This window comes from Brassica napus, chromosome C5 (assembly GCF_020379485.1).
Source record: "Brassica napus cultivar Da-Ae chromosome C5, Da-Ae, whole genome shotgun sequence".
In the NCBI taxonomy this organism is placed as follows: domain Eukaryota; kingdom Viridiplantae; phylum Streptophyta; class Magnoliopsida; order Brassicales; family Brassicaceae; genus Brassica; species Brassica napus.
Window position 1 is genome coordinate 48,785,987 of NC_063448.1, and position 27,588 is coordinate 48,813,574.

Consider the following 27,588-nt stretch of genomic DNA (forward strand, 5'->3'; position numbering starts at 1 on the left):
ATAAAACAAAACATATAAGTAGAAAACATGATTTAATATATGTTACTATCCTTTAAATTTAATTATATACCAGATAAAAAAAATATTTTTTGGATTATAAAATTTATTTATACGTTTGCACCAATTTAATTGTATAGATAACAGTTATTAATTTTTTAATTATTAAATATATATTTATTATTTAATAATATGTTAAAAAATATAATACATAAAATAATTTATATATATAATATTTATTCTACGCGAGACCTAGCCTTATCATATTTGGTCCGTGCTTCATTTTCATTTTAGAAGATATCTTAATTCCACTAATACAACATTTTATTCACTTTTAATCTTTCTGTTTGATGCACTAATTGATATCATAATTCATATTATAAAATTACAACATACACAACTTGAAAATATAGACATGACAATAATATATTATTATTACGAATTATTTACATGCGATAGGAGATAGTGACGATAACTAATAACAGATGGAGAACAGCTCAAAGATGCTTCTGTCTCTCTGAACAAATATTGACAAAATATAAAAGAAAAAAAAAGGGCAGAGTCACATACATACTGCATCCTTCCCTTAATCCAGCGGTCAGAAAATTTTCTCCTCATTTATTTCCCTAAACTCTAAAAATATCCCCACCATCTAAATTACCTTAATACCCCTGCCGGAATCTATCCACTGTCCGGCGTTGACTTCGAAGGAGAAAGGTAAACCTCGCATTGTATCGAAGTCTTCCCGATTCTAAACCCAGGAACCACAGTAAACGCAACTCTCGGCTCAGATTCCGACAAGCATTCTTCCGACACGCTCTTCATGTACACTTCCGAGAATCTACAACCCTCGGAAACTCCAAAGATCGAAGCTTCGGGCTCCAAAGAGAACGCGAGGCAATGCAAGAGCCAAACCCGTTTCGCCATCTCCAAAAACGCAGCGCAGAAACTCGTGTCGGGAAACTCCCCGGCGGAGACTTGGTTCCTCACGTGCGAATGTCCGAAGAACGCGACCTCCATCTTCGGATGCACGAGCTGCAAATACTTACCCCTGCAGAACCTCGAGAATCTCGACTTGGGCCTTGACGCTATGTACTCTCTCGCCTTCACCGATCTAAGCTCCGTAAACCTCTCAAAGAACATATCTCTGCTCTTACTCGATGATGATTCGGTCGAGAAGTAAGGAAGATGAAACGCTTCGAACATTACTTTACAAACGAAATGCTCGAAGGCGAAACAAGCGTGGTCTCGCTTGTGGTACAACACTCCAGGCTGTATCGCATCAGCTGCTGTATCCACGTCCCAGCCGGAGAATCTCATTTGCTGAACCATTGTTTTGACGAATCCTCGGATTGATTTGACTGTGTGGTGCAGATAAGTAACGAAATGAGTTTGACTATTATGATCCAGTGTAACGCTTTGGTTAAGTCTCTTCTCCATCAGCTTGTTCTGACTCATTAATTCTTGAAGCTTCTCTTTGAGGAAGAGTATCTCAGAGTCTTTAAGCTTTAACTGACACTCCATCTTCTTCCCCGTGATCTCGTACGTCTTCAACAAGCTTCTCAGCTCTTGAATCTCCGCGACGACAAGAGTTCTATCGGGGTTACTATCAAACTCCTTCTTCAAGAAACTCTGTTTCATCTCAGACAATGTCTTCAGCTCCGACACGACCAAGCCGTCTGCTCTCTGAATCCCAGCCGGATCGTACGGTGACTGAGCGTACTGCAGCTGCGCGTAGCCAGATTTAATCGAAGAGACCGTGGCGAAGAGCTTTGCGAGAAGAGCTTCCATGGCGAGTCTTTTCTCATACTCTTCCTCGAGTTTGTCGAATGACTCTGAAAGATTTGCAGCATTCTTCACCAAGTCTTTGTCACCTTCTGGAACCACACCGGTTAGCTTTTTAACGTTGATGACTTTCACAAACGCGCGTCTGAGTTTTCCTTTTCCTGAAGCAACATCCAGTGGCTTCACAGTCTCCATCTGCAAAGATAATGATAAGGAAGAAGTTATGAATGGGACTTGGTAATGGATGTCAATATCTAAATAAAAAGCAAAAAGTACAAGCAAAATTTAGATCTAAGACCATTAATGGAACTTTGTAAGAGCAGATAAGGAGTTTGAAGAGATGATGATCTCACTATTGGCTAACACTACACTTTTTATTGTCACAAAGGAGAGAGAGTTATGCATATACATTTGTATAAATAAGTACACAGAGAGGGGAGATACATGCCTACAATATCAAGTGGACACAGATTGATCCAAAGTTGTGGGGACAATGTGGTTCATATATAAAAGAAAATGTGTCTTTTTATTTTATTTGAAGGAATAAACAATCAAGAAATGTCCAAGGAAGAAGAATAAACAACTTGCGTGTGTAGTACCATTTTCTTTTTCATGATCCGATCTACTTTTTTCTAATTAATGTTCTGAAAATCTTTTGGTTTGCTATATATGTAGTGGGGCTCTATAGTCAAAATATGCTGCTATGGAATCAAACAAGTAACATAGAATAAAAATTGTACCCAAATGGGTTATCTGCAGAGAGAACACATGACACATGCAAATAATTCAACATCCCCCTCTGTTCTCATTTTCTATTTTACTTTTTCTTGAAAAGAAACAGTCAAGAAAAAAGTGCAAAAGAGAGTACAAAAAGAGCTACTGAGTTTAAATACATGTAGATACTCATGAGTTATCAATTATGGAACACTGAGAAACAAAAGGATTAGAGTAATTCAGGAATCATAATTGCTAGCTAGGAACCAAATTCAGTTTAAACTAGAATCCAAGGATCAAAAAGTGCCCCCACACACAAAAACACACATGCTTTGTATGCATATGGTTCTATTGAATGGTCATTTGATTCCACTCATTTGAAAAAAAGATAAAGGTAGGACAGACTCTAAGCCTAACATAGCTACCTAACATTTTGTACAGTCACAGACTTGCTACTCAAAAAAACATTCATATTCTCTATTTCACTTAACCATATCACTTTTTGTTTTGTTTAATAACCCAAAGATCTACTGAGAAAACTTGTCTTCAAGAGTGATTAAGTAACCTAGGAATGAACTCAGGGTTACTATGATCTGTTTGTTAGTTGTTCACACTTCATTGTAGAGTGAATCTGAAAAAAAAAAATGAAATGAACAGAAATGACAGACCAGCCTCTTCTTTAAACCCTTACAGATTAAATCAATCATATGAAACTTCAAATCACTACCTACTGAAAAGAAGGGTAGGAAACAAAGAACAGATAAAGAGAATGCAATACTCCTAATGTGCACGCAATGTGAATTCAATAACCATGGCATGGATTTTCATTTTTCAACGATGGGATTTTGATAAGCTTCACAAGTTACTTATTGATTGAAAACGAGAGAAACAAAACCGAATCAGTTAGAAGAAACAAAACAAGATTTGATCAGATGTTGATTAGCAAACCTGATCGAAGAAAATACACTCTCCCCTGTAATATTCTCTCTGCTTTATCACTTCCTATCGACAATATGGGCAACAAAACGAAAAAGAGATAAAGATAGAGATTCCTTCGCGGTTTCAAGACAAACCCGGAGCTCGAGAATGAGGAGAAGAAAAAGAAAAAGTGTTAAGCTTTCGAAGTTTGGAGAGAGAAAGAGGCGTAGACTAGTAGGGGGAGGTGAAAGAGTAAATGACAGAGAGAGGAGAAGCAGAGTGAGCCTTGGGAAGTTCAAAAGACTCAAGTTTCCCGATATACCCTCGTAACTTAAGAGATATTTACACCGACATTGACGCTTGACGCTGCGGAAACGTCGAAACGGAAAGGGTGTTGTTGGTAAGTATGCAGACAATTCCAGATTTATGACATGTTTTAAAAATTGCTACTACGTACGTAGTCGAGACAAAACGCATACCATACGGTTAGGAAAGTTGTTGTCGCGTACATGCGTGAAGACCGGTCCGTCCGGTACGAGTGTGGTTCAAAAAGTGACACGTGGCAATTCAAGAGTTGTAACGATCACACATTTGAATCGCTTTGCATAACTCGGTTAGTGACTGATTATTACATAATCAACGAGATTTGTAGGTTAGTTTTATTGTCAAATAAAATATTTGCATACATACGTAACACTGGAGACAAAAAAAAGTAGCGCATCATTCCACAAACTTGTAATCAAATCTTAATTATTTAAATTTAAGGAAAGTCCAACTTGCATAAAGACAGCTAACTAGCAAGATTGGTTTTACACTAATTACGTGTGAATAACAGAACAAGTACAGTTGTATGTCTTAGGACTCTTATCGATGTAAGCAAATCAAGGATGCTAATTGCCAAGTCCAACGTTTGAATTTATCTTAAGAAGTTACTATAACTAAACAACTCCTAGTCTTATAATGGGTTTAGATGTAAACTTACTCTTATACCGGTAGCTATACATAGGGCCCGTTTGTTTCTCCATCTGGATGGATCATCTCGATGAAGATGAGAGTTTTGTTTGTTTAGGCACTAAAAGTGCAACTCATTCAGATGGATCATCCGGATGACTTTTGGAAATTTAGGCTTAATTTTAAAGTCCATTCAGCTGAACCAATTTGGATCATTTGAATGGAGATGGTTCATTCAAAATGGTATAATGTCTATTATACCCCTAATGTAATTCACAAATTACAAACCTAAACATAATATCATTTTTGTCACAAACGAAAACTGACAAAACTATAAAAACACTTTTTTCCAGTGCGAAAAACTACTTTTTCACGCCAAAACCCCAAAACGCATTTTCCCGCTAAAATTGCAAACAAATGTTTTCCCGTCAAAATTGCAAAAACGTGTTTTTCCGCAAAAACCGAAAATATGTTTTCATGCCAAAATCACAAAAAAATATATTTTCACGCCAACACCCCAAAATATATTTTTCCGTCAAAACACAAAAAAAACACGTTTTCCCGCCAAAGTCGCAAACCGTGTTTTTCCGCCAAAATTGCAAAAACGTGTTTTCCCGCCAAAACCAAAAAATGTGTTTTCCCGCCAAAACCAAAAAACGTGTTTTCTTGCCAAAACCGAAAATTTGTATTTTTCCGCCAAACCGAAAAATCTCGTTTTCCCGCAAAAACTGTAAAAATGTGTTCCCGCCAAAAACGCGTTTTCCCGCCAAAACCGCAAAAACGCGTTTTCCCGCCAAAACCGCAAAAACGCGTTTTCCCGCCAAAACCGCAAAAAACGCGTTTTCCCGCGAAAACCGCAAAAAAACACGGTTTCCCGCGAAAACCGCATAAAACGCGGTTTCCCGCCAAAACCGCAAAAACGTGGTTTCCCGCCAAAACCGCAAAAAACGCGTTTTCCCGCCAAAATCGCAAAAACGTGTTTTCCCGCGAAAACCGCAAAAACGTGTTTTCCCGCGAAAACCGCAAAAACGCGGTTTCCCGCCAAAACCGCAAAAACGCGGTTTCCCGTCAAAACCGCAAAAGCATGTTTTCCCGCCAAAATCGTAAAAAATGTGTTTTCCTCCAAAAACGCAAAAAATGCGTTTTCCCGCCAAAAACGTGTTTTCCCGACAAAACCGCAAAAACGCGTTTTTCCGCCAAAATCGCAAAAAATGAGTTTTTCCGCCAAAAATCGCAAAAACGTGGTTACCTCCAAAACCGCAAAAATGTGTTTTCTCGCCAAAAACGTGTTTTCCCGCCAAAACCGCAAAAACCTGTTTTCTCGCCAAAACCAAAAATTTGTATTTTCCCGCCAAAACCGAAAAATATCGTTTTCCCGCCAGAACCGAAAAATCTTGTTTTCCGCCAAAACATAAAAAATGAGTTTTCTCGCTAAAACCGAAAAAACTTGTTTTCCCGCCCAAACCGCAAAAAGAAAACTCGTTAATTTTGAAATAATTCTAATGTAAATATATTAAACTAAATAATTAAATGTAATATAGTTAAAATTAATATTAAACATATGATTAAATCAACATAAGGATATTTTGTTAATTTCTTTACTAAACTCATTTGAATGGAAATAAAAATAAAGAAACAAACATAAGATCCATTTAGATGATTCATCTAGATGAGCTATGTGGATGGACAAACAAACAATCACAAAAATCTGAATGGATCATTTGAATAGATCATACAAATGAATCATCTGGATGGAAATGACAAATGGTGAAACAAACAGCCCCATACTCTTCTGAGTTATGAATACATGTAGGGAGTGGAGCTGATAATGGAAAAATAAGTTGAGACAACTGAATTTCAATATTCAAAAGAAAAATTGAGAGCAATGAGCGAGGCTAGTACATGTAGGCTTCCCTTTAGATTACCCTTTATTTGATACTTTGATACAATAGAGTGGTTTTCTATTCACATACACATATATATATATATATATATGGAGTAGTACTGTTTATTTACCTAGAAGACAATAGAGAGTAAAAAGGAGGTATTGATGTTGATTAGACAAATCGTTGAAGTGCTTCTGATTTTTATTTTTTATTTTTTATTTTTTGTGTGCAACAAGCGCTTCTGATCTGTTTCAGCTTTTTTTCCTTCTTGTTTTCTATTTACTAGGGGCTCCGCGCAACCGCGGTGTTGTTGACAATTAGATGTGTTGTAAAACTTGAAAAATGTTATAGCAAGTGTTGTGGATTGATTTGTTTAGTTGAAGTGGTTTATTATGGGTTGCTCTTATGTTTGCTATGCACATTGGTTCTATTGTTCGGAGATCTACAGGAGGTTTAACCATGCTTATTAATCAAATCCTTATACGTAACTTAATGCATCACACACGTGTAGATATATTAGTCATGGGTATTGTGTAGAAGATAATATAACAAACGCCAGAATAGAAACATATCTGAGTTGTTGTTTTGGACACAGTTTTAAAAATGAAGCCGGGAAAGTGCGAAACAAAGTAAAAGAAGGAAACAAATATAATAGTATGATTGTTGATAGACTTGAGATAACAATTTTGATAAATTATCTTTGTAACATGAGTTAACCGAGCGTAATCAAAAGCGATGACAATATCTTAAACTCTTTTTGGGTTAGTACTTGTTTTAGTGGGACACACTATTAGCCCCAGAGTTTCATTAATGATAATGTCTCCAGAATTATAATTGAAACAATGATTTATACTTAACCATGTACGAAGCAAAAATAAATTTATATTTTTCCTAAGATGAACGAACATTAAAAAAAGAGCGTAGAGGATCATAAGGAAACAGAGCTTGTTGCTAATAAGGTCCATATATTTAACGCTTTTTAATCTGAGAGTTTCTTTGCTAGTGGGGTTTTATGCTTAGGTTAAAACTATATGAACTTTGTAGAATATTGACAACTCTTTCGGGGTTTGAACCTGAACAAAGATCAATAGAATAACATAGAGACACATCTAGGTGATATTCACCGTTTGGTTGACGAAATAAAAGAAGCAACCAATGGAGAATATTAAAAAGCAAAACTCAATCAAGGGGGACTAAGGCAAGGCATAAGCTCATTAGTTACCAGACATTTAAGTTTTATTTGATTGTTTCTACTCACTCCATTAGGAGTTTCCCGTGGCGGATGAGTTCGTTGAGGTATGAGGGGGCTGTGTGATCCTGAAAATAGCACGCATTCACAACCACCCCTGACATGGCTTCTGTTGTATCAACAGCTCTACGACTGGTTATGACTTCTAGAACCAGTACACCAATGGCAAACATATCGACCTTCTCATCAACAATATTGGTAGTCTTAGTGGTTCACTTGGCATGGTCTTCAACTCTTCCTGCCATTAATTCAAATATATTCAAACAAATAAACCTATGGATCAAGTTTTCATCAAACGAAAGTAGATGGAAAAATGTAAAGATTGGGTTTTACCTTATCCTTTGAAGTTTTTCTTTCTTTATTCTTCTACACTTGAAAACATCATCTCTACCCATGTTTTCTAGCGGGTCAATGTCCAGGAGATTCTCTGTTACTTCATCACCCTCTTTTTTGTTTTCTCTATGGCTTTCCTCAACACCATGTCCTCCTGATGGAGCCCTTCTCCCATAGCTTTGCAGTAACGGTACAACATCCCACAGCTAGGGATGTCAATTGGGCACATTGTCCATGGGTGGCCCATGTCCAAATCGATATGGACTAATATGGTCACGTCCAAATCTGCCCGAGATATTTTCTGTCCAAATGGACTATGCCTAGATATGCCCAAAGTCCAATGGACAAAACCAAATGGACATGGGCCGCCCAAATACGCCCATATTCTAAAAATATCTAGGGTTAGTATTTGGGGAAAAAAATCTGAAATCACAATTGGTCTCCGTATGTCTCTCGAGTCTTGACTCCATCTCTCGAGCAGTGTCTCTCTGCCTCGTCTCTCCATCTCTCGAGCAGTGTCTCTCCGCCTCGTCTCTCCATCTCTCGAGCAGTGTCTCTCCGCCTCGTCTCTTCATCTCTCGAGCTGTGTCTCTCCATCTAGACTCTCCTCTCCGTCTCTCACTCTGTCTTCGATTCGCTTCAGGTCGCTTCATCTCGACTCTCCTTTCTTTGCGATTTGATTACTTTTAGGTTAATGGGTTTGCGATTTGGTTATTTTTAGGTTGATGGGTTTGCGATTTGATTGCTTTTAGGTTGAGGGGTTTGCGATTTGATTGCTTTTTGGTTGATGGGTATGCATGTTATGTTTAACTCTGTCCATTGTTAATGATGATTCTCGTTTGTTTGTAAGTTTCGTTTATGTAAATGTCTGCAAGTGGGTTAATGGTTAATGATGATTCTCGTATTGGTATATTGGGTATGAGCAAGTGCAAAAAGGTATTTCTTTACTTTTTATTGGCAGCATATTCCATGACTGACTCGATGACTCTGTGACTTCCTTAAGTGTGTATCAAGCTGGGCCAAAAAATCAATCTCCAATAAATCATATATATATATATATATAATTTGCACAAAGTTGTAGACAACACAATTCTATGGAAAAAAATCAAAACCACAGGCTCTAACAATCCATAAAATAACAGACGACTGACTGAAAGATTGCAGAATATAAGATCTAGAGTATGGATCAAGAAACCAAGGTGGTTTGTGGGTTGGAATCTAAAAAAAAAACATACCTGAAAGTACGTTGCTTATGAGTTCGTATTGCTTCTGTAGCTGTAACCGCAAATCATAAGTTGAGAATAGGTCACAGTCGTCTGTGTAAGAAATTAAAATTTCAAAGAAACAAAGAAATATCACCGTAGAATTTGGCTAGGTTTGGCTTGCCTTGACTCTTCATCATCATCCTTGCCTTTATCGTCTTAAATCTGTTCCCAACTCTGAAACTCTCTAAGACTCAAAAGATTTTTCTCGATGATGCATCAAAGCTTCAGACGCTCTGCCTCCACTCGATCAAATCAATGGTTCTAATTCATTTGTTTGCTCATCTATCGAACCAGAAGCGTAGAATCAGACCAAACTCTGAATCAGTAAACATATCAAACATAACCGAGGAAAAAAAACCAGAAAGATACAAAAACAAAATGCTGCAAACCCAATGAAAAGAAAAACGATCAAGCTCCCTGCAGATGGAGTCATCAAAAGATTAATAAGGAATATGAGATTGAATTAAATAGTAAAGAACCGAATCTCGTTGTTTTTTAAAAAGTTTGTACCTTCTGATGATTTTAATCTTCCTGAAGCATATAGTTAGTCACCTGCCTCTTCAAAGCATCGGAGGACGACTTTATCAAAGGATCTTTGTATGCTTGATATGGAAGATGAATCGAAAGTGATTGTGAAGATTCATCCCACCCGCAATCCTCTCCAATTTATATATCAAATGAAGGAAACAGAGAGGTTTACATTATTACTGGATTAAATGAGAATCTCTGCTATATAAAAAGAACAAATTTAGAGACTCCTAAGCTATGCCACATCAGCAAAAATATTCCTATCCAATCAAAGTTACACATCACTTTTAGTTTAACAAGCCTCAATAAAATCCAACCTTAGTCGAAACCCGTTCTCTAATCATATTACAACGAAGCCCATTTTCTTTAAACAACAAATTTCCAAGAGATTAAATATGACCCACATTTATTCAGCCGATCTTTTTCTTCACCTTCCCATGTTTTTTCTCTATCCCTTCTCTACAGTTTAAAGAAAAATCAATAGTCATCATAAATCTTATCATTTCCTTAGTTACCTAGATCTGTAACTGCCATCTTCCACTAATTCTACTAGCTCCATATAAATATGCTGATGTATCCTTCCGCAGCCAAAATTTCCCTCACGGTTGGTCGCCACCGGCTTCCATGCATGCGTGGCTAAGCAACTTTTCTGGCGAAGCTATCTACAGGCGGGTCCAGTTTCGATCTGATGCTTTTGAAAAAATAACAAGGTTACGACATTTATAGTTACAAAAATTCTCTCTGAGATTTTCATTTCCATTGAGCTTTGATTGGTTTCATGTCCGAAATCAAGAGAAAATGGTGAAGGGAACGATTACCACCATGGTAACACGTTTATTTCCATGGAGCTCTGCGCAAGAGCTCGACAACCCAATCAAGTACAATATTTTGCATTTTTAGCTCATTTATTTTTCATTATGTTATGTTATGAATACATTTGAATGTGCTTGCGTCTGAACTTTTGGAGTTAATGGAAAATTATTAGCTCTGTTTTTTTCCTTTTTGGAGATATTAAAGATTTGAAAATGGATGAACCATAGTGTCTTCCGTGCGCGAGAGACTGGAACTTGGAGGATAGTGGCTTTGAAGAAGGTCGGATTCGACAAATTTGAGCCAGAGAGTGTGTACATGGCAAAAGACTTTGTGATACATTTTAAAAATAACTTGAAGAAAGATTGTGATACTTAGGACACTCAATTTAAGGATAACATATATCTTTTCGCAGAAGTCATTCTTCCCAACTGCCATATGGCATGGTTCAAAAACTATTATTGAGTTGACTAAATCCCAGCTTTTGGTTTCAGCCAGAGCCGAGAGTGTTCATGGATTCCAGAAATTACGCGAACCAGAAAGTTCAGAGCTTAGAAGCTGTGTATCCAACGTTTCCGTACGCCATGCCGATGACAAAGAAAAGTGAATTCTTTGAGGCTCTTTCTATTGTTTTTTCTCTTCTTTCGTTCTTCATCTCTATATGATGGGGTTGAATGATATAGGATGTAGCTTTGGATCTTTTGGTTAATTTTTTTTTAAAAAAATTAACCTGTAGATTTTGTAGCTTTAGCTTTAAATTTAATTGATGTATTAGCTTTAAGTAAAATTGGTTATCACCTGCCTAAAAATCTTATTGCATATGGTCTAATGTGTACATTCGTGAACTGTTTCCTTGAGCAGGATAAGCTGGAGAAGATGAAGCTCTGGCAGGATTACCGGAGCTTATGACACTCCAATCTCATAGGGACTGCTTCTACTAAGTAGACCATTGAGAACCTACAACATTGGAAAGGGGCAGCACATGATAGGATAGTTTATTCAATGTAAGTAGAATGCCCTAAAGGTTAACATTGAAAGGTGTATTTTCCATGCATCTTAATATATCTAAAGAGTTTTACATCAAACGAAAATCAAGTAATTCAGCTCGAGCAAGCATTCCCAATAAGTTGCATCCCAAAGTCCTGGCTCCAGATGGTCAGAGTTACTAAGATCTTAAAATGATTTAGCATGGTCATAGTTACTAAGATCTTAAAATGATTTAGCATACTTGAAAAGTAATGTGAGCACGCTTGAACCAACCAATAAAGTTCCGTTTGAATGCAAAATCTGTTTTAGAAGCACATCGATTGGGCAAGTAATAAAAGCAGGCAAGAAAGATAAATATGGTAATAACATGAACACCAGTTTCTCAAACTTGACTCTAAACAACAGTGAGCGAAGCTAACTACCACACCTCCTTGATGATTTTCTCACCTCCAACACAACTTCCTTAAAAAAAATTATGTCTACTCTATCATTTAAAAAATATGTTCCACTTTCAGATAATTTTGTTACATCTATACTATATAATTAAGAAAGTTAAATGAATCATTAATTCAAATTGGCACAAAACAATGATGAAACAAATAGTTTTTAAAATCAAATAATGTATAAACATATACAAATAATTTATTCCAAAAATGTTATAAAATAAATAGTAAAATTTTAGCTGAGAGATAACTTAAAATATATAATAAAACTAAACTTATATATTTGTTTTCAGTAGTTTGGTGATATGAATAATTTTTAAAAAAAAAACAAATCAAACTATTAAGTTAAAACAGTTTTTTTTTCAAAGTATAAGAGCATTAAAAATTTGGATTAAAACAAAAATTTAAATATTTTATATTTGATGGATATACAATTTTTTGGATGAAACATTTACCAAACAATATTATATACTATTTCTTCTATTTTAAAATAGTCAATAGACTTATAATTAACACCCGATCAAAAAAATAACAGCTGAGAAATTACATAAATGTAAAATAAAAAACAAAGTAAATTTTATCAGTTCAAAAAATCACAATGAAAACTCAAATCCATCACCATATGTTACACATTACCTTAGACATTTTAATTTTTTGAAAAGTAAAATGGTATAAAATATTCAAATATATAAAGATGTAAAATGAGTTTCAAAAATAATAATAATAAAGATGTAAAATAAGTTTATAAGGTACAATCCGTGCATAGCGCAGACAAGAATTCTAGTCATATTAATGGGGAATTAAGTAGAATACGTTGAATCTATGTTAGGGGAGGTTAAGAGTTGTAAAGAGAAAACTTTGGGTTTACAGACCGAGTTTTGAGGAATGACGAGGGTGAAGAAGAGTGAAAGAACGATAACCCTAAAACCCTAACCTATTTGAAGACAAAAACGTAGTGGTCGGTAACATACCTTAAGAGAATCGTATGGAAAAAAAATTAAACCGTAAAAAATAAAACTCAAATTAAACTTTTTTTTTTTGAAACACTTTTTTTTTGAAACACTTTTTCAAAACTCAAATTAAACAAAGGACATTAGTTAGATACCAAACCAAACCAATATAAAGTGGGGCCCACATCTGCTGATGACGATGCCTTAAAAAGATAGGAAAGAGCTTCGTTATATATACTAGATCATTTCTCCGCTACGCGCGGATAATATATTTAAATTTGTTACATTTATTATTTTTATTTGCATGTGAATTTTTGTATATTAAATTATATATAACTAATTTTTAAATTTGATTTTTTTTATATATTTTTAATTTGAAGTAAATATTTCTATTATATGTAACACAATTAACTAATAAAATATGAAGAATCAAGTCCGAGATTTTAGAGTTATGTAAAAAAAATATAATTATGTATAGAATATAAATTATCTTAGTTTAAAAGATCAGAATCTCATCTCGAATAAATTCACGAAAATAAAAGGTACTCCAGTAATCTATTTAAAATACACAACCCCCTTTTCAAAAAAAAAAAGCGTACTTAATAATATTTTTTTACCTGTAATAGTTGAAAACTGACAATTGAATATCGATCTAGAATATTATTTTAATATATCTAATGGTGAAATATTAATTGTAATAAACAAATTTTGAATTTTGTAATATTACATGAATTAGAAGTCTTTAAAATCTAAAATCTATTTTATTAACATAAATATTTTTTATTCATTTATTATTTTGACGTTACAAAATATTGCTTTAGTTTTATTTGTATATTAATATTTTAATAATTTATTTTCTTTTTAAGTAATTTTAAAATTATCAAGAATATAATATATTTAAAATTATTTATTTAAATATATCCAAATATGATGTCTCATTTTTATGTGTGTTTGCGGTGAGCAAATTTAATTTGTATTTTATATATTTAATAACATCTTGTTGTGTGCCGTTCTATGGTTTTAATAAATGTGTTGTCATTTCATTTTTATTACTACTAACATGATTTTTTAGTGATCAGTGATAATGTATTTTTAACGTTATGTATTATATTTTATCGTATATTTTCTAACTCTTAATGCTGGCACTATTTTAGAATCATTTTAATTAGATAATAAGTTTAATGATGTAAATAAAACTGTGTATGTTGTAAATTTAGACTTTTTAGTGTAACTGAGCACTATCAATTTTAGAAATTATATTATGATTTTATTTTACTAAATCTTTCTCTCTGTGTATATTTTTTGATTTATTTTGTATTTTTACAATTGTATTGCCTTATTCTTTAATTGCAGAGAATTGTTATTTCTAATTTTTGTTTCACATACCTTAAAAGTCTTCGGTTGATTTTTGTTTGTTTTCTTTCTCTAATTACAATGTACAGTTCGACCGTTTCTTTTTTTGGGATCAAACTACTAATATCACCAGATAGAAAAATTTAAACTCCAAGAATGGAGTGAGTATTTGTGCTAGAGAAAACTGATTTAGGCACTAATATAGTGAGATGTTATAATATTAGAAGGTATGAAAACTCTTCTCTGTTGTCCTACGCTGGACATAATTAAGTTGTTGTCAATTGATTATGTATTTGTGATATCTGGAAATACATCTTTATGTCTTCCTTACATCATCCTTAATTGGTTTACGGTTCGACAATTTCTAATATACTGAGAGTAACATAATATTAGATGTTGATTATCTCCTTTCAATTAGGAATGCACAGAATGAGAGAAATTCGAGGTGGTACCACTTTACAATTTTGTCCTCATATCTATATAGAGTTAGTTTATAGATTACTCTATATGTTTCAAACTGTAATCAATTTTAATTAAAATCTGCAATATTTAAAAGTTATTACTTTAGAAAACTGTCATTTAATATATAAATTTAATCAATTACACAGTAATTTACATAATTTAATTGACCACACAATATCCAATAAATATAAAGTTACATTGGAATATAAAAACAATTAATATAGTGAAACAAAAAAAAAACTTTTAAACAATTATATTATAAAACAAAAGGAATATTCAAATTATATTGAAACATTATAATAGTAAGAATCAGAAAAGCTGAAATCTCAACGTCGATCATTTACGTCGGCCATGCCTTAGACCATATCCAATGTATTCCTCTATTTTTTTTCTCTAAAATAGAGGAATTTCATAATAGAGATGAATTTGTCTCTGATGTATTTTTTTTTTATTTTCTCTTCTAAAAAGGAAAATTCTTGATATATTCTTTTCTAAGTTTACAAATAATAATTTTTATTTGTGAAAGTTGAAAACCAGCCCAATTTATTTTAGTATTTTATAAAATTATGATATTATTTACACTAAATATTTCTTTACAAACTATTATGTAAATAAACAAATATAACTATATTTATATAAATAATATATTTCTCTAAAAAATATTTTTGGTTATAATTGTTTAAGTAAAAAGTTAAAAGATCATTTTGTAAAAACAAATAGAGGAGGTGACATGACAAAAATATAATTTCTTATTGACCGATTATTTTCGCCTACGTGGACACTCTATCTGAGCTTATATCCTCCAGTTTTAATTAAAATCTGTAATATTTAAAAGTTATTACTTTAGAAAACTGTCATTTTTAATATATAAATTTGATCATTTACACATTAATTTACATAATTTAATTGGCCACACAATATCCAATAAGTATAAAGTTATATTGAAATATAAAAACAATTTATATAGTGAAACAAAAAAAAATACTTTTAAACTATTATATTATAAAGCAAATAGAATATTCAAATTATATTGAAACATTATAATAGTAAGAATCAGAAAAGCTGAAATCTCAACGTCGATCATTTACGTCGGCCATGCCTTAGACCATCTCCAATGTATTCCTCTATTTTTTTTTTCTCTAAAATAGAGGAATTTTATAATAGAGATGGATTTGTCTCCGATGTATTTTTTTATTTTCTCTCCTGAAAAATAATATTCTTGATATATTTTTTTCTAAGTTTACAAATAATACTTTTTATTTGTGAAAGTTGAAAACCAACCCAATTTATTTTAGTATTTTATAAAATTATGATATTATTTACACTAAATATTTTTTTACAAACTATTATGTAAATTAAAAATATAATTATATTTATATAAATAGTATATTTCACAAAAAAAAAATTTCGGTTATAATTGCTTAAATAAAAAGTTAAAAGATTATTTTGTAAAAACAAATAGAGGAGGTGACATGGCAAAAATATAGTTTTTTATTGGCCGATTATTTTCGCCTACGTGGACACTCTATCTATCTAAGGCTTATATCCTCATATTATTACTTGTTTGATGATGATTTCGTCTTTTCTTCAGGACGTATAGTGGGTACTGGGTAAGCAGTTAGCACCATCTATCGGACGCATCCAAAGTAGGACCATTAATGGGCTCAGTAATGGCCCTATAGAAGGGGCCTAGTAATAGAATCAGCAATAATTACCATTTTTTAAACACTGGTAACCACAAAGGTCATTTCCACAAGAAAAGAACAGAGTAACATTAGTAATTTAGTACATTACTGCTTTGGAAAAGAACTGTTCCCATCTGCACATTCTGGTTCGATTCTGTCTAGGGTTCGATTCGAACATAACTTGTACTCGTGAAGCTACAGGAAACAGATGGGAGAATCTCAGAGGTCTTTTAAAGACTTTGTTTACTTTATTCATCGTCTTTACTTTCCTTCACAGCTTCTAAGCTCAAGCTGCTCCTCCTGCTGGTAAATTACCACCTTAGTTTTTATTGATTTTTTTATAAATTTCTGATCAGCAATGATTGATTTGGGTGCTTTTTTTCTGCTCACTCACTTTCCTAGTAATCAGTTTAGTTATAGTTGGTAATTAAATTGGTAGTTAACTTACTCTTTATTCTTCGTATGAACTCGCTGTTGAGTTTGATGTCATATTTGCTGTAAATGGAAACCAGGTTCGTTGGTTAAGCACATGTCCTCGGTTCTCAAGTGGATTACAGGATCATCACCCTCTAAAACATTTTTCCAATCAGGTGATTGCTCAATTTGGTTTTGATATTTTTTCCTTGAGGGAGATTGATGTTGCTAGCTTGATTGTTTCTTGTTCTGTAAACATGCGTCTCATGTATTTGTTTCTCAACCTGCAGATCAAATGTTCTTGAGTTTGAGAATGGTTACTTGGTCGATCAACTTAGTAGCAACATCATCAAAATCACTCCTCCCTTATCCCACTGTAAATAAAATGGTCTCAGTATGTTTTATACTGTTGGAGATTGTTTCGACTTTGTTTATAATATGTGTGTGCAGACAGCAAGGGAAGATTGGTGGCTGGATCATTTCAAGGTAAAACGGGACATGCTGATGGAAAACATAGCGAGGAGGCTCGTTTTAATCATCCTAAAAGGAGTCACAATGGATGATAAAGGGAATGTTTATGTCGCTGATACTTTGAACCTAGCCATAATTTGAGATTCAGGAAAAAAATAAAAAAAATTGAGATTCAGGTATGCATTCTTATTTTTTGAACAATTATCAAACTTGAATGATGTAAAGAGTCCTTTTTGAACATTTTCTTTCACAGGTGTCACTGCTATATCTGGAGGGAAATCATATGTAGCTGGGTTGTAGAGATGGACTATGCTCAGTTCTATGCCTCGGAAGAGGGATCAAGGCGTCGCCATAGAGATAAAACAACCGAGACAGAACCAAAGACGCAGCAGCATCACATACAGTGAAGCCTGTAAAGTACAGTATAATAATGAAGGATTGTTGATCTGTTTCATGCTCTAATTTGCCTTTTGTTGCTGTTAAAGAATTTTCTCTCTATGTGTTTCCTTTTAAATCCACAGCTTTTCTTCCAAAATATATATCTAATCACCAGAAGGAAAAGATGACTTCCTTTGGTAAGAATATATGTGGCTGATTGTTTCCTGCTATTTGTTGCAGGGTCAGTGAAAGCTGAAAACAAGACCAGCAAAGAGTTTTGAGACCATGGTACAGGTATGACACTTGTAGCTCTTCTAGAATTGATCTTGCATTCTAACATTAGGATGTACAGATGAATATTTTCAAGGGACTAAAGGTAGAATGAGCAGAATACAGTTTCGAAAGGGAAAAAGAATAAAAACATAAAGGGCCCTACCGGCGACCTCTTGATCTGCAGTCAAATGCTCTACCACTGAGCTAAGGACCCTTTTTGTCATTATCTGTAATAGTTTACATTCTGTTACTTAGAATTTCACCGTAAGAGATTGGGTGCTCATGCAAAGACCATTGTGATTTCTCCATGGTTGTCTGGCTTTGAGACATAGCTAACGCATGAATATGATTCTTAATTCACGTTCAGTATTCCATTGTTATCTAATTAATATAGAGATTGCTTGAAAATTTTGTAATTTCATACGTGTTTTGTTCGTAATGGAAGTTATTAATCTAACGAATTCGTAGTCTGCCTCTAATCATCCGATCTACTTGCTTGGGTCGCACACCATCCATCCCCTTTCTCAACCTCACTACCCCCTCTTTGACTTCACTCGTCGAATGCATATTTTATATTTATGTGTTCCTTAATAAGTCGAATTATGGAGTCCTACTTAAATGTAGAATCAAACACAATAACAAATATGTAGTCTATTAGAAACGGACCTTTATTTTATTCAGATTCAAATGTAGAATCAAACGCAATAACAAATATGTTATAATGTTGTTTTCCTATATTTAAATGTTTCTTACTAAAGCATATAATTGTAAAGAATCTCATTCCAAGTATCTGGTACGCCAGAGAGACACCAGTGGCTGCAGTCATTGCCGGTTCGGCCGCCTATACCGTAAATGGAAGGGTGACCATCTTTCCGAAGCAATGAAAGCATAGTAATGTCTAGCAAAGTCACCGGTTTGGTAATTTTCCCAAGTGCTCTCTTCAAAACTCCAACTTCTGGTGGCAATCCTCCTGGATAATTTGTCCCCCAAAGTGGTTCCGTCTGTCCCGCGCAACTATGTGCAGCTGGTTCACCCCATAGAGATCCACTACCAAACAAATAAAATGAAAGTTTAAAATATCTGATTGATTGCCGATTAAGAAAATGTGTATAACACCTTACTTGTAATGAGATGGTGAAATTCCTTGGAAAAATACTCTTGTTTTCCTAGTATCTACCACGGTATCGACCCATTTGCCCCAAGTTCCAAGTGCAATTTCGAATGCCGCCATGCGGTCCATGTCTTTTGTGACGTTACTTCCTATTTGAATACAATCCCATCTGCCCAAAACAATTCGAGCATAAACTTCTAGTGATTTAATTAAGCCAAGAATAAGCAAAGTGAAGAATTACGATTTACGGCTCCACCAATGCCAAGTGTTGAAAATCAGTGTATCCATTCCTAACCAATTCTTTCCATCGTTGATCGAATCAAGCTTCATCACGCTCCCAATCTTCTCACTCACTATATCTACCAAATACGGATTCCTATCAAACTTTATTTCAACTCCATACTCCTGAAAACATTAAGCATTTATTGTTTAGTTTGGTTTAACTCATCCCAGTTTTCTATTTGACAGATATATTTTACGTAACCAGAACGAGTGTATTATTATTACCTGGAATGTGAAGGTTGAGATAGTAGTGCCTTCTGTGGTCATAGTATAGGGAGACTTGGGAACAGAAGAGTGGAGCATACATGTCAAAGACTGCCATTGATTTAGGCTAAGAGAATCACCTACAAACATTATCTTCTTCCCTCTATTTTTCTGCAAAAAATCTACTCCATTGAACCTACACAACAAAACAGTAAAATAACGGTGGCTTCTTAAGGCAAGTGTGATAAATGATAATTAACGTTAAAATCAAGAAATTTGCTGGCTTCTGTGTGTGTTATATATTAAAAATGATACATTTGATGCAAAACATTTAGAAACAACAACAAAGAAAGAATTAAAAAGGTATTATAGATTAACTGGTGATACCATGCTAATTTGCATCCCTGTGGTTGCCATCTGAAGGTAGGGTAGTCGAGATCCGGCCGTCCATTTTTCTTGCAAGCGAACTTGCGTCTTATGAATGGACACGTGGATGGATCGTAGAGAGGGTAGGAAGCATCCTTCACCCACTGACCCGTGAACATATCACATCCCTTTGCAAGAAGAGGAAGGAGGAGGAGCAGCGATAAAACTAATGCAGAGCCATAAGAAATGGCGTTATCCTGTAAAACCATTTCAGCACAGACGAGAGCGAGAGATAAAGAGAGATTCAAATACTCACCTGGGATTTTATACACCCACAAATCTATATATATATACTAGGGTCGCTCCGCCCTACAGGCGGAAATTTATAATAAAAACTATTTTATATGAATTTATATTGATTTTATGAAACATTTGTAACACATTATAGATTAAAAACTATATTACAAACAAATAAAAAATGAATAGAATTCTGAGATCCTATTATTTTTAATAATCATTTTGGTTTGACTTAAGGTGATCGTAATCAGATTTTTCTTTTACATGAATTTTATATAGTTTGTTTGTTTATGTTCAGGTTTGTATTATGGTTATGACAGTTTTTTTATTAAGTTGTAGGATGGATTTTGTGTGCCGATGAACACATTTTTAAAATATAGGAAGTTGTATTATTTTTTGGATTTTTCCACAATTACTACTATTAACCTTTTATTCACTACGTACTTCAAAAATGGATTTGTAATTCAGAAGAACTTAAAGTAATGTTTGAATTTTATCAAGAAATCAGAGAAGGTATATGGAAACCATGCGATTACATACGTTGCTCAAACAATGAAAACGAATTTAGTCATTTTTTATATTGGTAGCATGAGTCCCACCGGTTTTCAATGTTATTGGGATAACATGAAACATGTAGTTATTGGTCTTGTACTCCTGCAATTTTCCAAGTAATATTCAAGTTATTTGCCTGTTTGGTAGTCATTGTTTGTGAATAATACTATATCTCCGACATGATATGTTTTTCATTGTGTTCTTGATGAAAAATTAGGCAACAGTTAATTACAAAAGGCTTGTCAATCTCCATTATTTTCTAGTTTCTTGTATTTCCTTGATTTACAAAGGTTTTCTATGATTGTTTTATTATATTTTAATATGATTTATTGGAAGTAAGCAGACACCATAAACACATTGTCTTGACAATGTTTCATTGATTTGTTTTAGAGATAATATACTGTATAAGACAAAACAATAAAAAAGTACATATGAGTAAGCCTCAGTTCAAAAGGTATTTTCATGACATCCCTTGTTGGAGAACCACTTGAGTTCATGGTTTCTCGATGGATATTCCTACATCCTTCCATTAAGTGACACCATCTCATAGTTTTCACTTTTTCTAGACTGGTGTTCTTCAGCCAACACATGCTATAAGATTTCGATTAAACACATATTTCGTGAGCTATCGCTTAGGTAAGAAAAGACCAGGTACAAAGAGGTAGAAAATCATGTTAAAAAGAGTGTTGTATCATAGGACCTGATTAATAAAATCCTCCATCTGATGCAGTGAATAATATCCCTGAGGAAAAAGAGTCACTTGTGAGATAGTCAATCAAGTAATTCTTCCCAAGTAACATGAAAGAAACTGTGACACCCCTCACTTTCGAAATAGTAAAAATACTTCGATAAATACAAATATCTGAAATATCCATATATAAATATTTGAAAGTCCACATCCACGCATGAATTCCATAATATAAAATAAAATCCGAAACATAAGGTACGACATAAACCGAGAATCCAAAATACGAAATACCATAACGATAAAAGTCCAAAGGCCTAGAGGCCCGATAACGATAAAATCGATAAAACGTTAGAAGCCCAAAAGCCCAATAGCACCGGTCCGAAAAATCACTCCTGCTCATCGGTCTCACCTGAAAGGGGGAAATAAGGAGGGGTGAGCGACAGGGGAATCGCCCAGTGAGGTATGGGATGCTAAACCGCAAACCACTGACTCAGTTCATAGCACTACAACTATGTAGGCCTAGCTCTAGCATGAGACAATCACGGTGCCTATTACACCACACAGAACAATCACATATGTCTAGTGGACTAGACATGATACAACCAATGCAATAATAGCATATCACATTTCCTCATAAGGATATAAATATATATAACTCTACAGGCGTCGCTAGCACAGTAGTCCACACTGCACCCCGCAAATCTCTAAGGCGTCGTAAGTACAAACGTCTCTGTACCCCCGCAAATCTCCACAAACATGGCAGCCAGTGCAAACGTCTCTGCACCCCGCAAAACTCCTCAAACATAGGCAGCCAGTGCAAACGTCTCTGCACCCCGCAAATCTCCAAAACATGGACTCGCATATATATACATATATATAACAATTCTTAACATCAATCATTTCAATCAACCGTTGAATCCTCTATTATCCTATTTCCGGTTTAACAATCAATAATAATAATAAACAAGCAAGACTCTCAAACAGACTCGATTCACAGAGACGGATCATGTTTCGAAACTAAACTTTCGATAACGGTAGTACTAAACTAGCTCAGGATTTAACGGAGTAGCCCTCACCTTAGCAATGAAGAGAAGTGGTATATATGAACTCCAGCTGCTCAAATGGACTCCAAATCTGAAATCAGATCGAAATTTCGAGTTAGAACGCCTTTCGAACGGTTTAAAACGGGTATTTACGGAAAAGTCAACCCGCTGGTCAAAGATTAATTAATTAATTAATTAATTAATTAATTAATTAATTATTTAATTAATTAATCCGGTTTATCCTAACCGATTTCCAATTGATTTAAACCGACCGGTTTAGCCTAACCGAATTGAAATCAATTCAAACCGGCTAACCAACCGGTTAACCGAGTCAACCGAGTTGACTCACCGGGTCGACTCGGCCGAGTTGGCGAGTCACCGGTGTCGGTCACCGGCGGCGACGGCGGAGATCCGGCGGTGGCTTACCGGAAAGTTGGCCGACGGCGACGGCGGAGCTGGGGCGGAGAACGGTGGTCCGGCGGCGGCGCGTGGAACTCACGCGCGCGCAGAGGCGAATCTTCGGGGGGCGCGTACGGCTTCGTCCAGGCTCCGATCGCGACGCGGTTGGTGTCTACGGCTTCGTCTTGACGAGAGGAACACGATGATGGTCTTGGATGCACGAGATTCGCAACGGTTAGAGAGTTATCGGCGAATTACTAAACGGACGAAACTAAGCTTAACTGTATGGCGGTTTCCGGCGATTCTAAGCTGCAGCGAACGGTGGTGACGAGCTCAACGTGATCACGGCACACGGTTGCTCCGGCGACGAGCTCAGGTGAGCTTTCTCTCTCTTTCTCTCTCTCTTTCTCTCTCTCTCTCTTTCTCTTTAAAGAAGTTGGGGATGGTGGAGATGGTGGAGATGGTGGGAGTGGTGGGGATGGTGGAGATGGTGGAGATAGTGGGGATAGTGGAGGTGGTGGGAGTAGTGGGTCATTACAATTCTCCCCCACTTATATGGAATTCGTCCCCGAATTCATGTCATAAGCTGACGAAACTGATACACACCTGAGCAATCCGTTCAACTGTGACATCATCATCTATATGTCGAACCTATGGCCGAAATCCTGTTAGCTAGAGAGCGGATGACAATGAGTAACTCATAGTCAATAAAAAAAACAATTGGATTAGAAAGGAGTGATACCGAACGGAAAGGTGCTATTTATTTATTTATATTTTTTTTTTTAAATTCCCAAATCCCCGAAAATATTTTGAAATCGTTTAAAACCGTCAAAACCGAATAAAACCAGGTCTCCAAAAATCGCCATCCCGGGTCGGAGCCGGGACGGAACCCGCTCTGATACTAAATTGTGACACCCCTCACTTTCGAAATAGTAAAAATACTTCGATAAATACAAATATCTGAAATATCCATATATAAATATTTGAAAGTCCACATCCACGCATGAATTCCATAATATAAAATAAAATCCGAAACATAAGGTACGACATAAACCAAGAATCCAAAATACGAAATACCATAACGATAAAAGTCCAAAGGCCTAGAGGCCCGATAACGATAAAATCGATAAAACGATAGAAGCCCAAAAGCCCAATAGCACCGGTCCGAAAAATCACTCCTGCTCATCGGTCTCACCTGAAAGGGGGAAATAAGGAGGGGTGAGCGACAGGGGAATCGCCCAGTGAGGTATGGGATGCTAAACCGCAAACCACTGACTCAGTTCATAGCACTACAACTATGTAGGCCTAGCTCTAGCATGAGACAATCACGGTGCCTATTACACCACACAGAACAATCACATATGTCTAGTGGACTAGACATGATACAACCAATGCGATAATAGCATATCACATTTCTTCATAAGGATATAAATATATATAACTCTACAGGCGTCGCTAGCACAGTAGTCCACACTGCACCCCGCAAATCTCAAAGGCGTCGTAAGTACAAACGTCTCTGTACCCCCGCAAATCTCCACAAACATGGCAGCCAGTGCAAACGTCTCTGCACCCCGCAAAACTCCTCAAACATAGGCAGCCAGTGCAAACGTCTCTGCACCCCGCAAATCTCCAAAACATGGACTCGCATATATATACATATATATAACAATTCTTAACATCAATCATTTCAATCAACCGTTGAATCCTCTATTATCCTATTTCCGGTTTAACAATCAATAATAATAATAAACAAGCAAGACTCTCAAACAGACTCGATTCACAGAGACGGATCATGTTTCGAAACTAAACTTTCCATAACGGTAGTACTAAACTAGCTCGGGATTTAACGGAGTAGCCCTCACCTTAGCAATGAAGAGAAGTGGTATATATGAACTCTAGCTGCTCAAATGGACTCCAAATCTGAAATCAGATCGAAATTTCGAGTCAGAACGCCTTTCGAACGGTTTAAAACGGGTATTTACGGAAAAGTCAACCCGCTGGTCAAAGATTAATTATTTAATTAATTAATTAATTAATTAATTAATTAATTATTTAATTAATTAATCCGGTTTATCCTAACCGATTTCCAATTGATTTAAACCGACCGGTTTAGCCTAACCGAATTGAAATCAATTCAAACCGGCTAACCAACCGGTTAACCGAGTCAACCGAGTTGACTCACCGGGTCGATTCGGCCGAGTTGGCGAGTCGCCGGCGAGTCACCGGTGTCGGTCACCGGCGGCGACGACGGAGATCCGGCGGTGGCTTACCGGAAAGTTGGCCGGCGGCGACGGCGGAGTTGCGGCGAAGAACGTTGGTCCGGCGGTGGCGCTGCGGCGGAGGACGGTGGTCCGGCGGCGGCGCGTGGAACTCACGCGCGCGCAGAGGCGAATCTTCGGGGGGCGCGTACGGCTTCGTCCAGGCTCCGATCGCGACGCGGTTGGTGTCTACGGCTTCGTCTTGACGAGAGGAACACGATGATGGTCTTGGATGCACGAGATTCGCAACGGTTAGAGAGTTATCGGCGAATTACTAAACGGACGAAACTAAGAACTGTATGGCGGTTTCCGGCGATTCTAAGCTGCAGCGAACGGTGGTGACGAGCTCAACGTGATCACGGCACACGGTTGCTCCAGCGACGAGCTCAGGTGAGCTTTCTCTCTCTTTCTCTCTCTCTTTCTCTCTCTCTCTCTTTCTCTTTAAAGAAGTTGGGGATGGTGGAGATGGTGTGGATGGTGGAGATAGTGGAGGTGGTGGGAGTAGTGGGTCATTACAGAAACATTGTATGAATAAGCATTGTTTGAACATTGTTCCTTGTAAAGCCAAACTCACTGGTTCCAGACTTCCAGTTAATGAATTTTTTTTTTGTGTTGTGTGCTTTGGCAAATTGCTTTTTAAGGAAAAGCTTGCTTATTTAAAGAAACAGAGGTGAGCATCGATTGTCATGTTGACTGCTTACCATATCCAAAATTTCTTAGTAGCTTCCGCATTAGAGTGTGTATCAATCTGACCAGGAAGAAATAAGCAAAAATTAGGTACAGTTATCATAAAAAATATCGTTTTATTGTTGTAGAAGTAAACCAGATAACACCATCATTGTTTTAACAGTGCTTGAAATAGAGTTGCTTAAGCTATGTTAAGTCCTGAAATGACTCTGTACCAAAATTAACTATTCCAGAAAGTACTTGATGGCTGACTTATGAAATTAGTATAACGTTTACATACCACGATTATGATGACAAACCATTATAAACCACATATGATATGAGTTTCTAATTAATTGAGGATATATTCTCTTAGTTAGCTTTGATTTTCTGACTGTGTTAAACCTGCAAAAAAAAAAAAAAAAAGGTTTTAATTCACTCTTGAGTAGTGTTAGCGATTGATCATAGAGCAGTCATATTCGTAATCTAGCCACATAGTGCAAGAGAGGTGACCAGAGGAATGCGGAAGGTTGTTGTATATTAATTCAGCATGAGAATGCGGTTGAGATTGTAGGAATAAAGTGAAAATGTTGATTTCATGGAAAGTTAATATTAAAAAATCAGAAATCACTATAACACGATTGTAGATCTCAGAATATATAAGATCAAGAGCAGGTTACCAAAAATGTCGAGAAATTCAAACTGAAAACACGCCACCGAAGAGCGCTTGTTCTTTCTTCTAACGCTGTAACCACACACCAAGTTAAAAATTCGTCCAGTCGATCAAAGAAACAAAAACTGCAAAAAAGTACAAATATCACAAAGATATCATAGGCTGATGTATATGGGAAGAACTCATACCATTTTATAGGTCGAGTTTCACCGTCTGTAAGGGAGATGAGAAGTACTGAATGAGGAATCGTGAGGCGTAGGTCTTAAGAGTAAAGAGCGCTAGTAATGGAGATGAACACTTAATACCGTAACGTAACAGAGGAGATGAATCAGGAACGAAACATTACAAAAGAGACCGACGCAGTGATTCCAGACGAATAACTGAGACGGAGAACCTCTAACAACCTCCATTGGAGTTTGATGACTTAATCACAGCTTAAGAGTACGAACCCTAGATCTATCAAAGACGACAATATGAGAACGCCGCAACCTATTAGTTTGTGTTTATCAGCGTGAAATAAATGGAATAAATTGCAGAAAGTCCAGAGGTCCGTTAATCAGAATCAAAAACTTTTAAGATTGAATAGAAATTTAACGAAATAAGCCCAAAACACAAATAAAGAAGTTAATGAAACTCTGCGTATTGAGGCTAGGGACACGTGTCGCAATCAAGAAAGGACTTTCCAGGCTGGATCCGACGTGGACGCACAGGAGAGAGACAAACATATTTTTATATATATAGATATATATTATGTATATAACTTTGTTGTTTGTTTATGAGTCAAATATATGAACTATAATTCCATATTTGTTTTGGTAAGAAATCTTTTTTTTTTGGATAAATATTGGTAAGAAATCTTGAAATCAAATATGTACTTTGTATATATTTAGCAGTATAGATGGATCATATTAAACAAAGACAAGCCAATCATTTGTGAACAGAGATACAATTGTAAGAGTAACAATATATATTTTCTACTAACTTATAATCCAAATTAGTCATTATGTTTAGCAATTAAACATATATAGTTCCATACTATCTCCATGTGGGGTTAATTAGGTTTCCAGCTAAACATCCTAATTAATAAAAACAATATTTTGTATTAACTAAGTTACAAAAAAAAAAAGAAACATAATTATGTATTTTTTAATTGTCTTAAATAAAATTTTATCACATTCAAAAGTAAATTTTGCAAAA

General features: G+C 35.5%; 2 protein-coding genes and 1 long non-coding RNA gene across 7 annotated transcripts in view; 1 reads left to right on the plus strand and 2 right to left on the minus strand.

Annotated features, from left to right (window-relative positions):
- Window positions 1–407: 407 nt before the first annotated feature.
- LOC106399251 (protein GRAVITROPIC IN THE LIGHT 1) overlaps window positions 408–27,588 on the minus strand; it is an 84,412-nt gene continuing 57,231 nt past the window's right edge. The window contains exons 1-2 of one of the 4 annotated variants that reach the window (XM_048757039.1): window positions 3,445–3,698; window positions 408–1,977 (exon numbers count right to left, since the gene is read on the minus strand). In XM_048757039.1, the coding sequence (XP_048612996.1) occupies window positions 679–1,977 (1,299 nt within the window). In that variant the 5' untranslated portion in view covers window positions 3,445–3,698 and the 3' untranslated portion in view covers window positions 408–678. The other 3 variants (XM_048757040.1, XM_013839731.3, XM_013839732.3) reach the window with 3 other exon arrangements.
- LOC106423528 lies at window positions 16,379–18,218 on the plus strand. Of its 2 annotated transcripts, XR_001284680.3 has the most exons (6): window positions 16,379–16,622; window positions 16,829–16,906; window positions 17,021–17,106; window positions 17,181–17,377; window positions 17,455–17,873; window positions 17,932–18,218. It is a non-coding gene; the product is annotated as an uncharacterized LOC106423528 (long non-coding RNA). The 2 variants fall into 2 exon arrangements; XR_001284677.3 differs by having other exon boundaries at window positions 16,381–16,622; window positions 17,455–18,218.
- LOC106399252 (protein trichome birefringence-like 41) lies at window positions 18,500–26,955 on the minus strand. Its single transcript, XM_048757041.1, has 12 exons — window positions 26,580–26,955; window positions 26,399–26,463; window positions 26,020–26,123; window positions 24,657–25,800; window positions 22,822–23,989; window positions 22,429–22,486; window positions 21,365–21,406; window positions 19,837–21,255; window positions 19,471–19,645; window positions 19,205–19,368; window positions 18,974–19,132; window positions 18,500–18,899 (listed from the first exon to the last, which is right to left on the minus strand). The coding sequence occupies exons 8-12, from the start codon at window positions 20,082–20,084 to the stop codon at window positions 18,605–18,607; spliced, it is 1,041 nt and encodes a 346-aa protein (XP_048612998.1). The 5' UTR covers window positions 20,085–21,255; window positions 21,365–21,406; window positions 22,429–22,486; window positions 22,822–23,989; window positions 24,657–25,800; window positions 26,020–26,123; window positions 26,399–26,463; window positions 26,580–26,955; the 3' UTR covers window positions 18,500–18,604.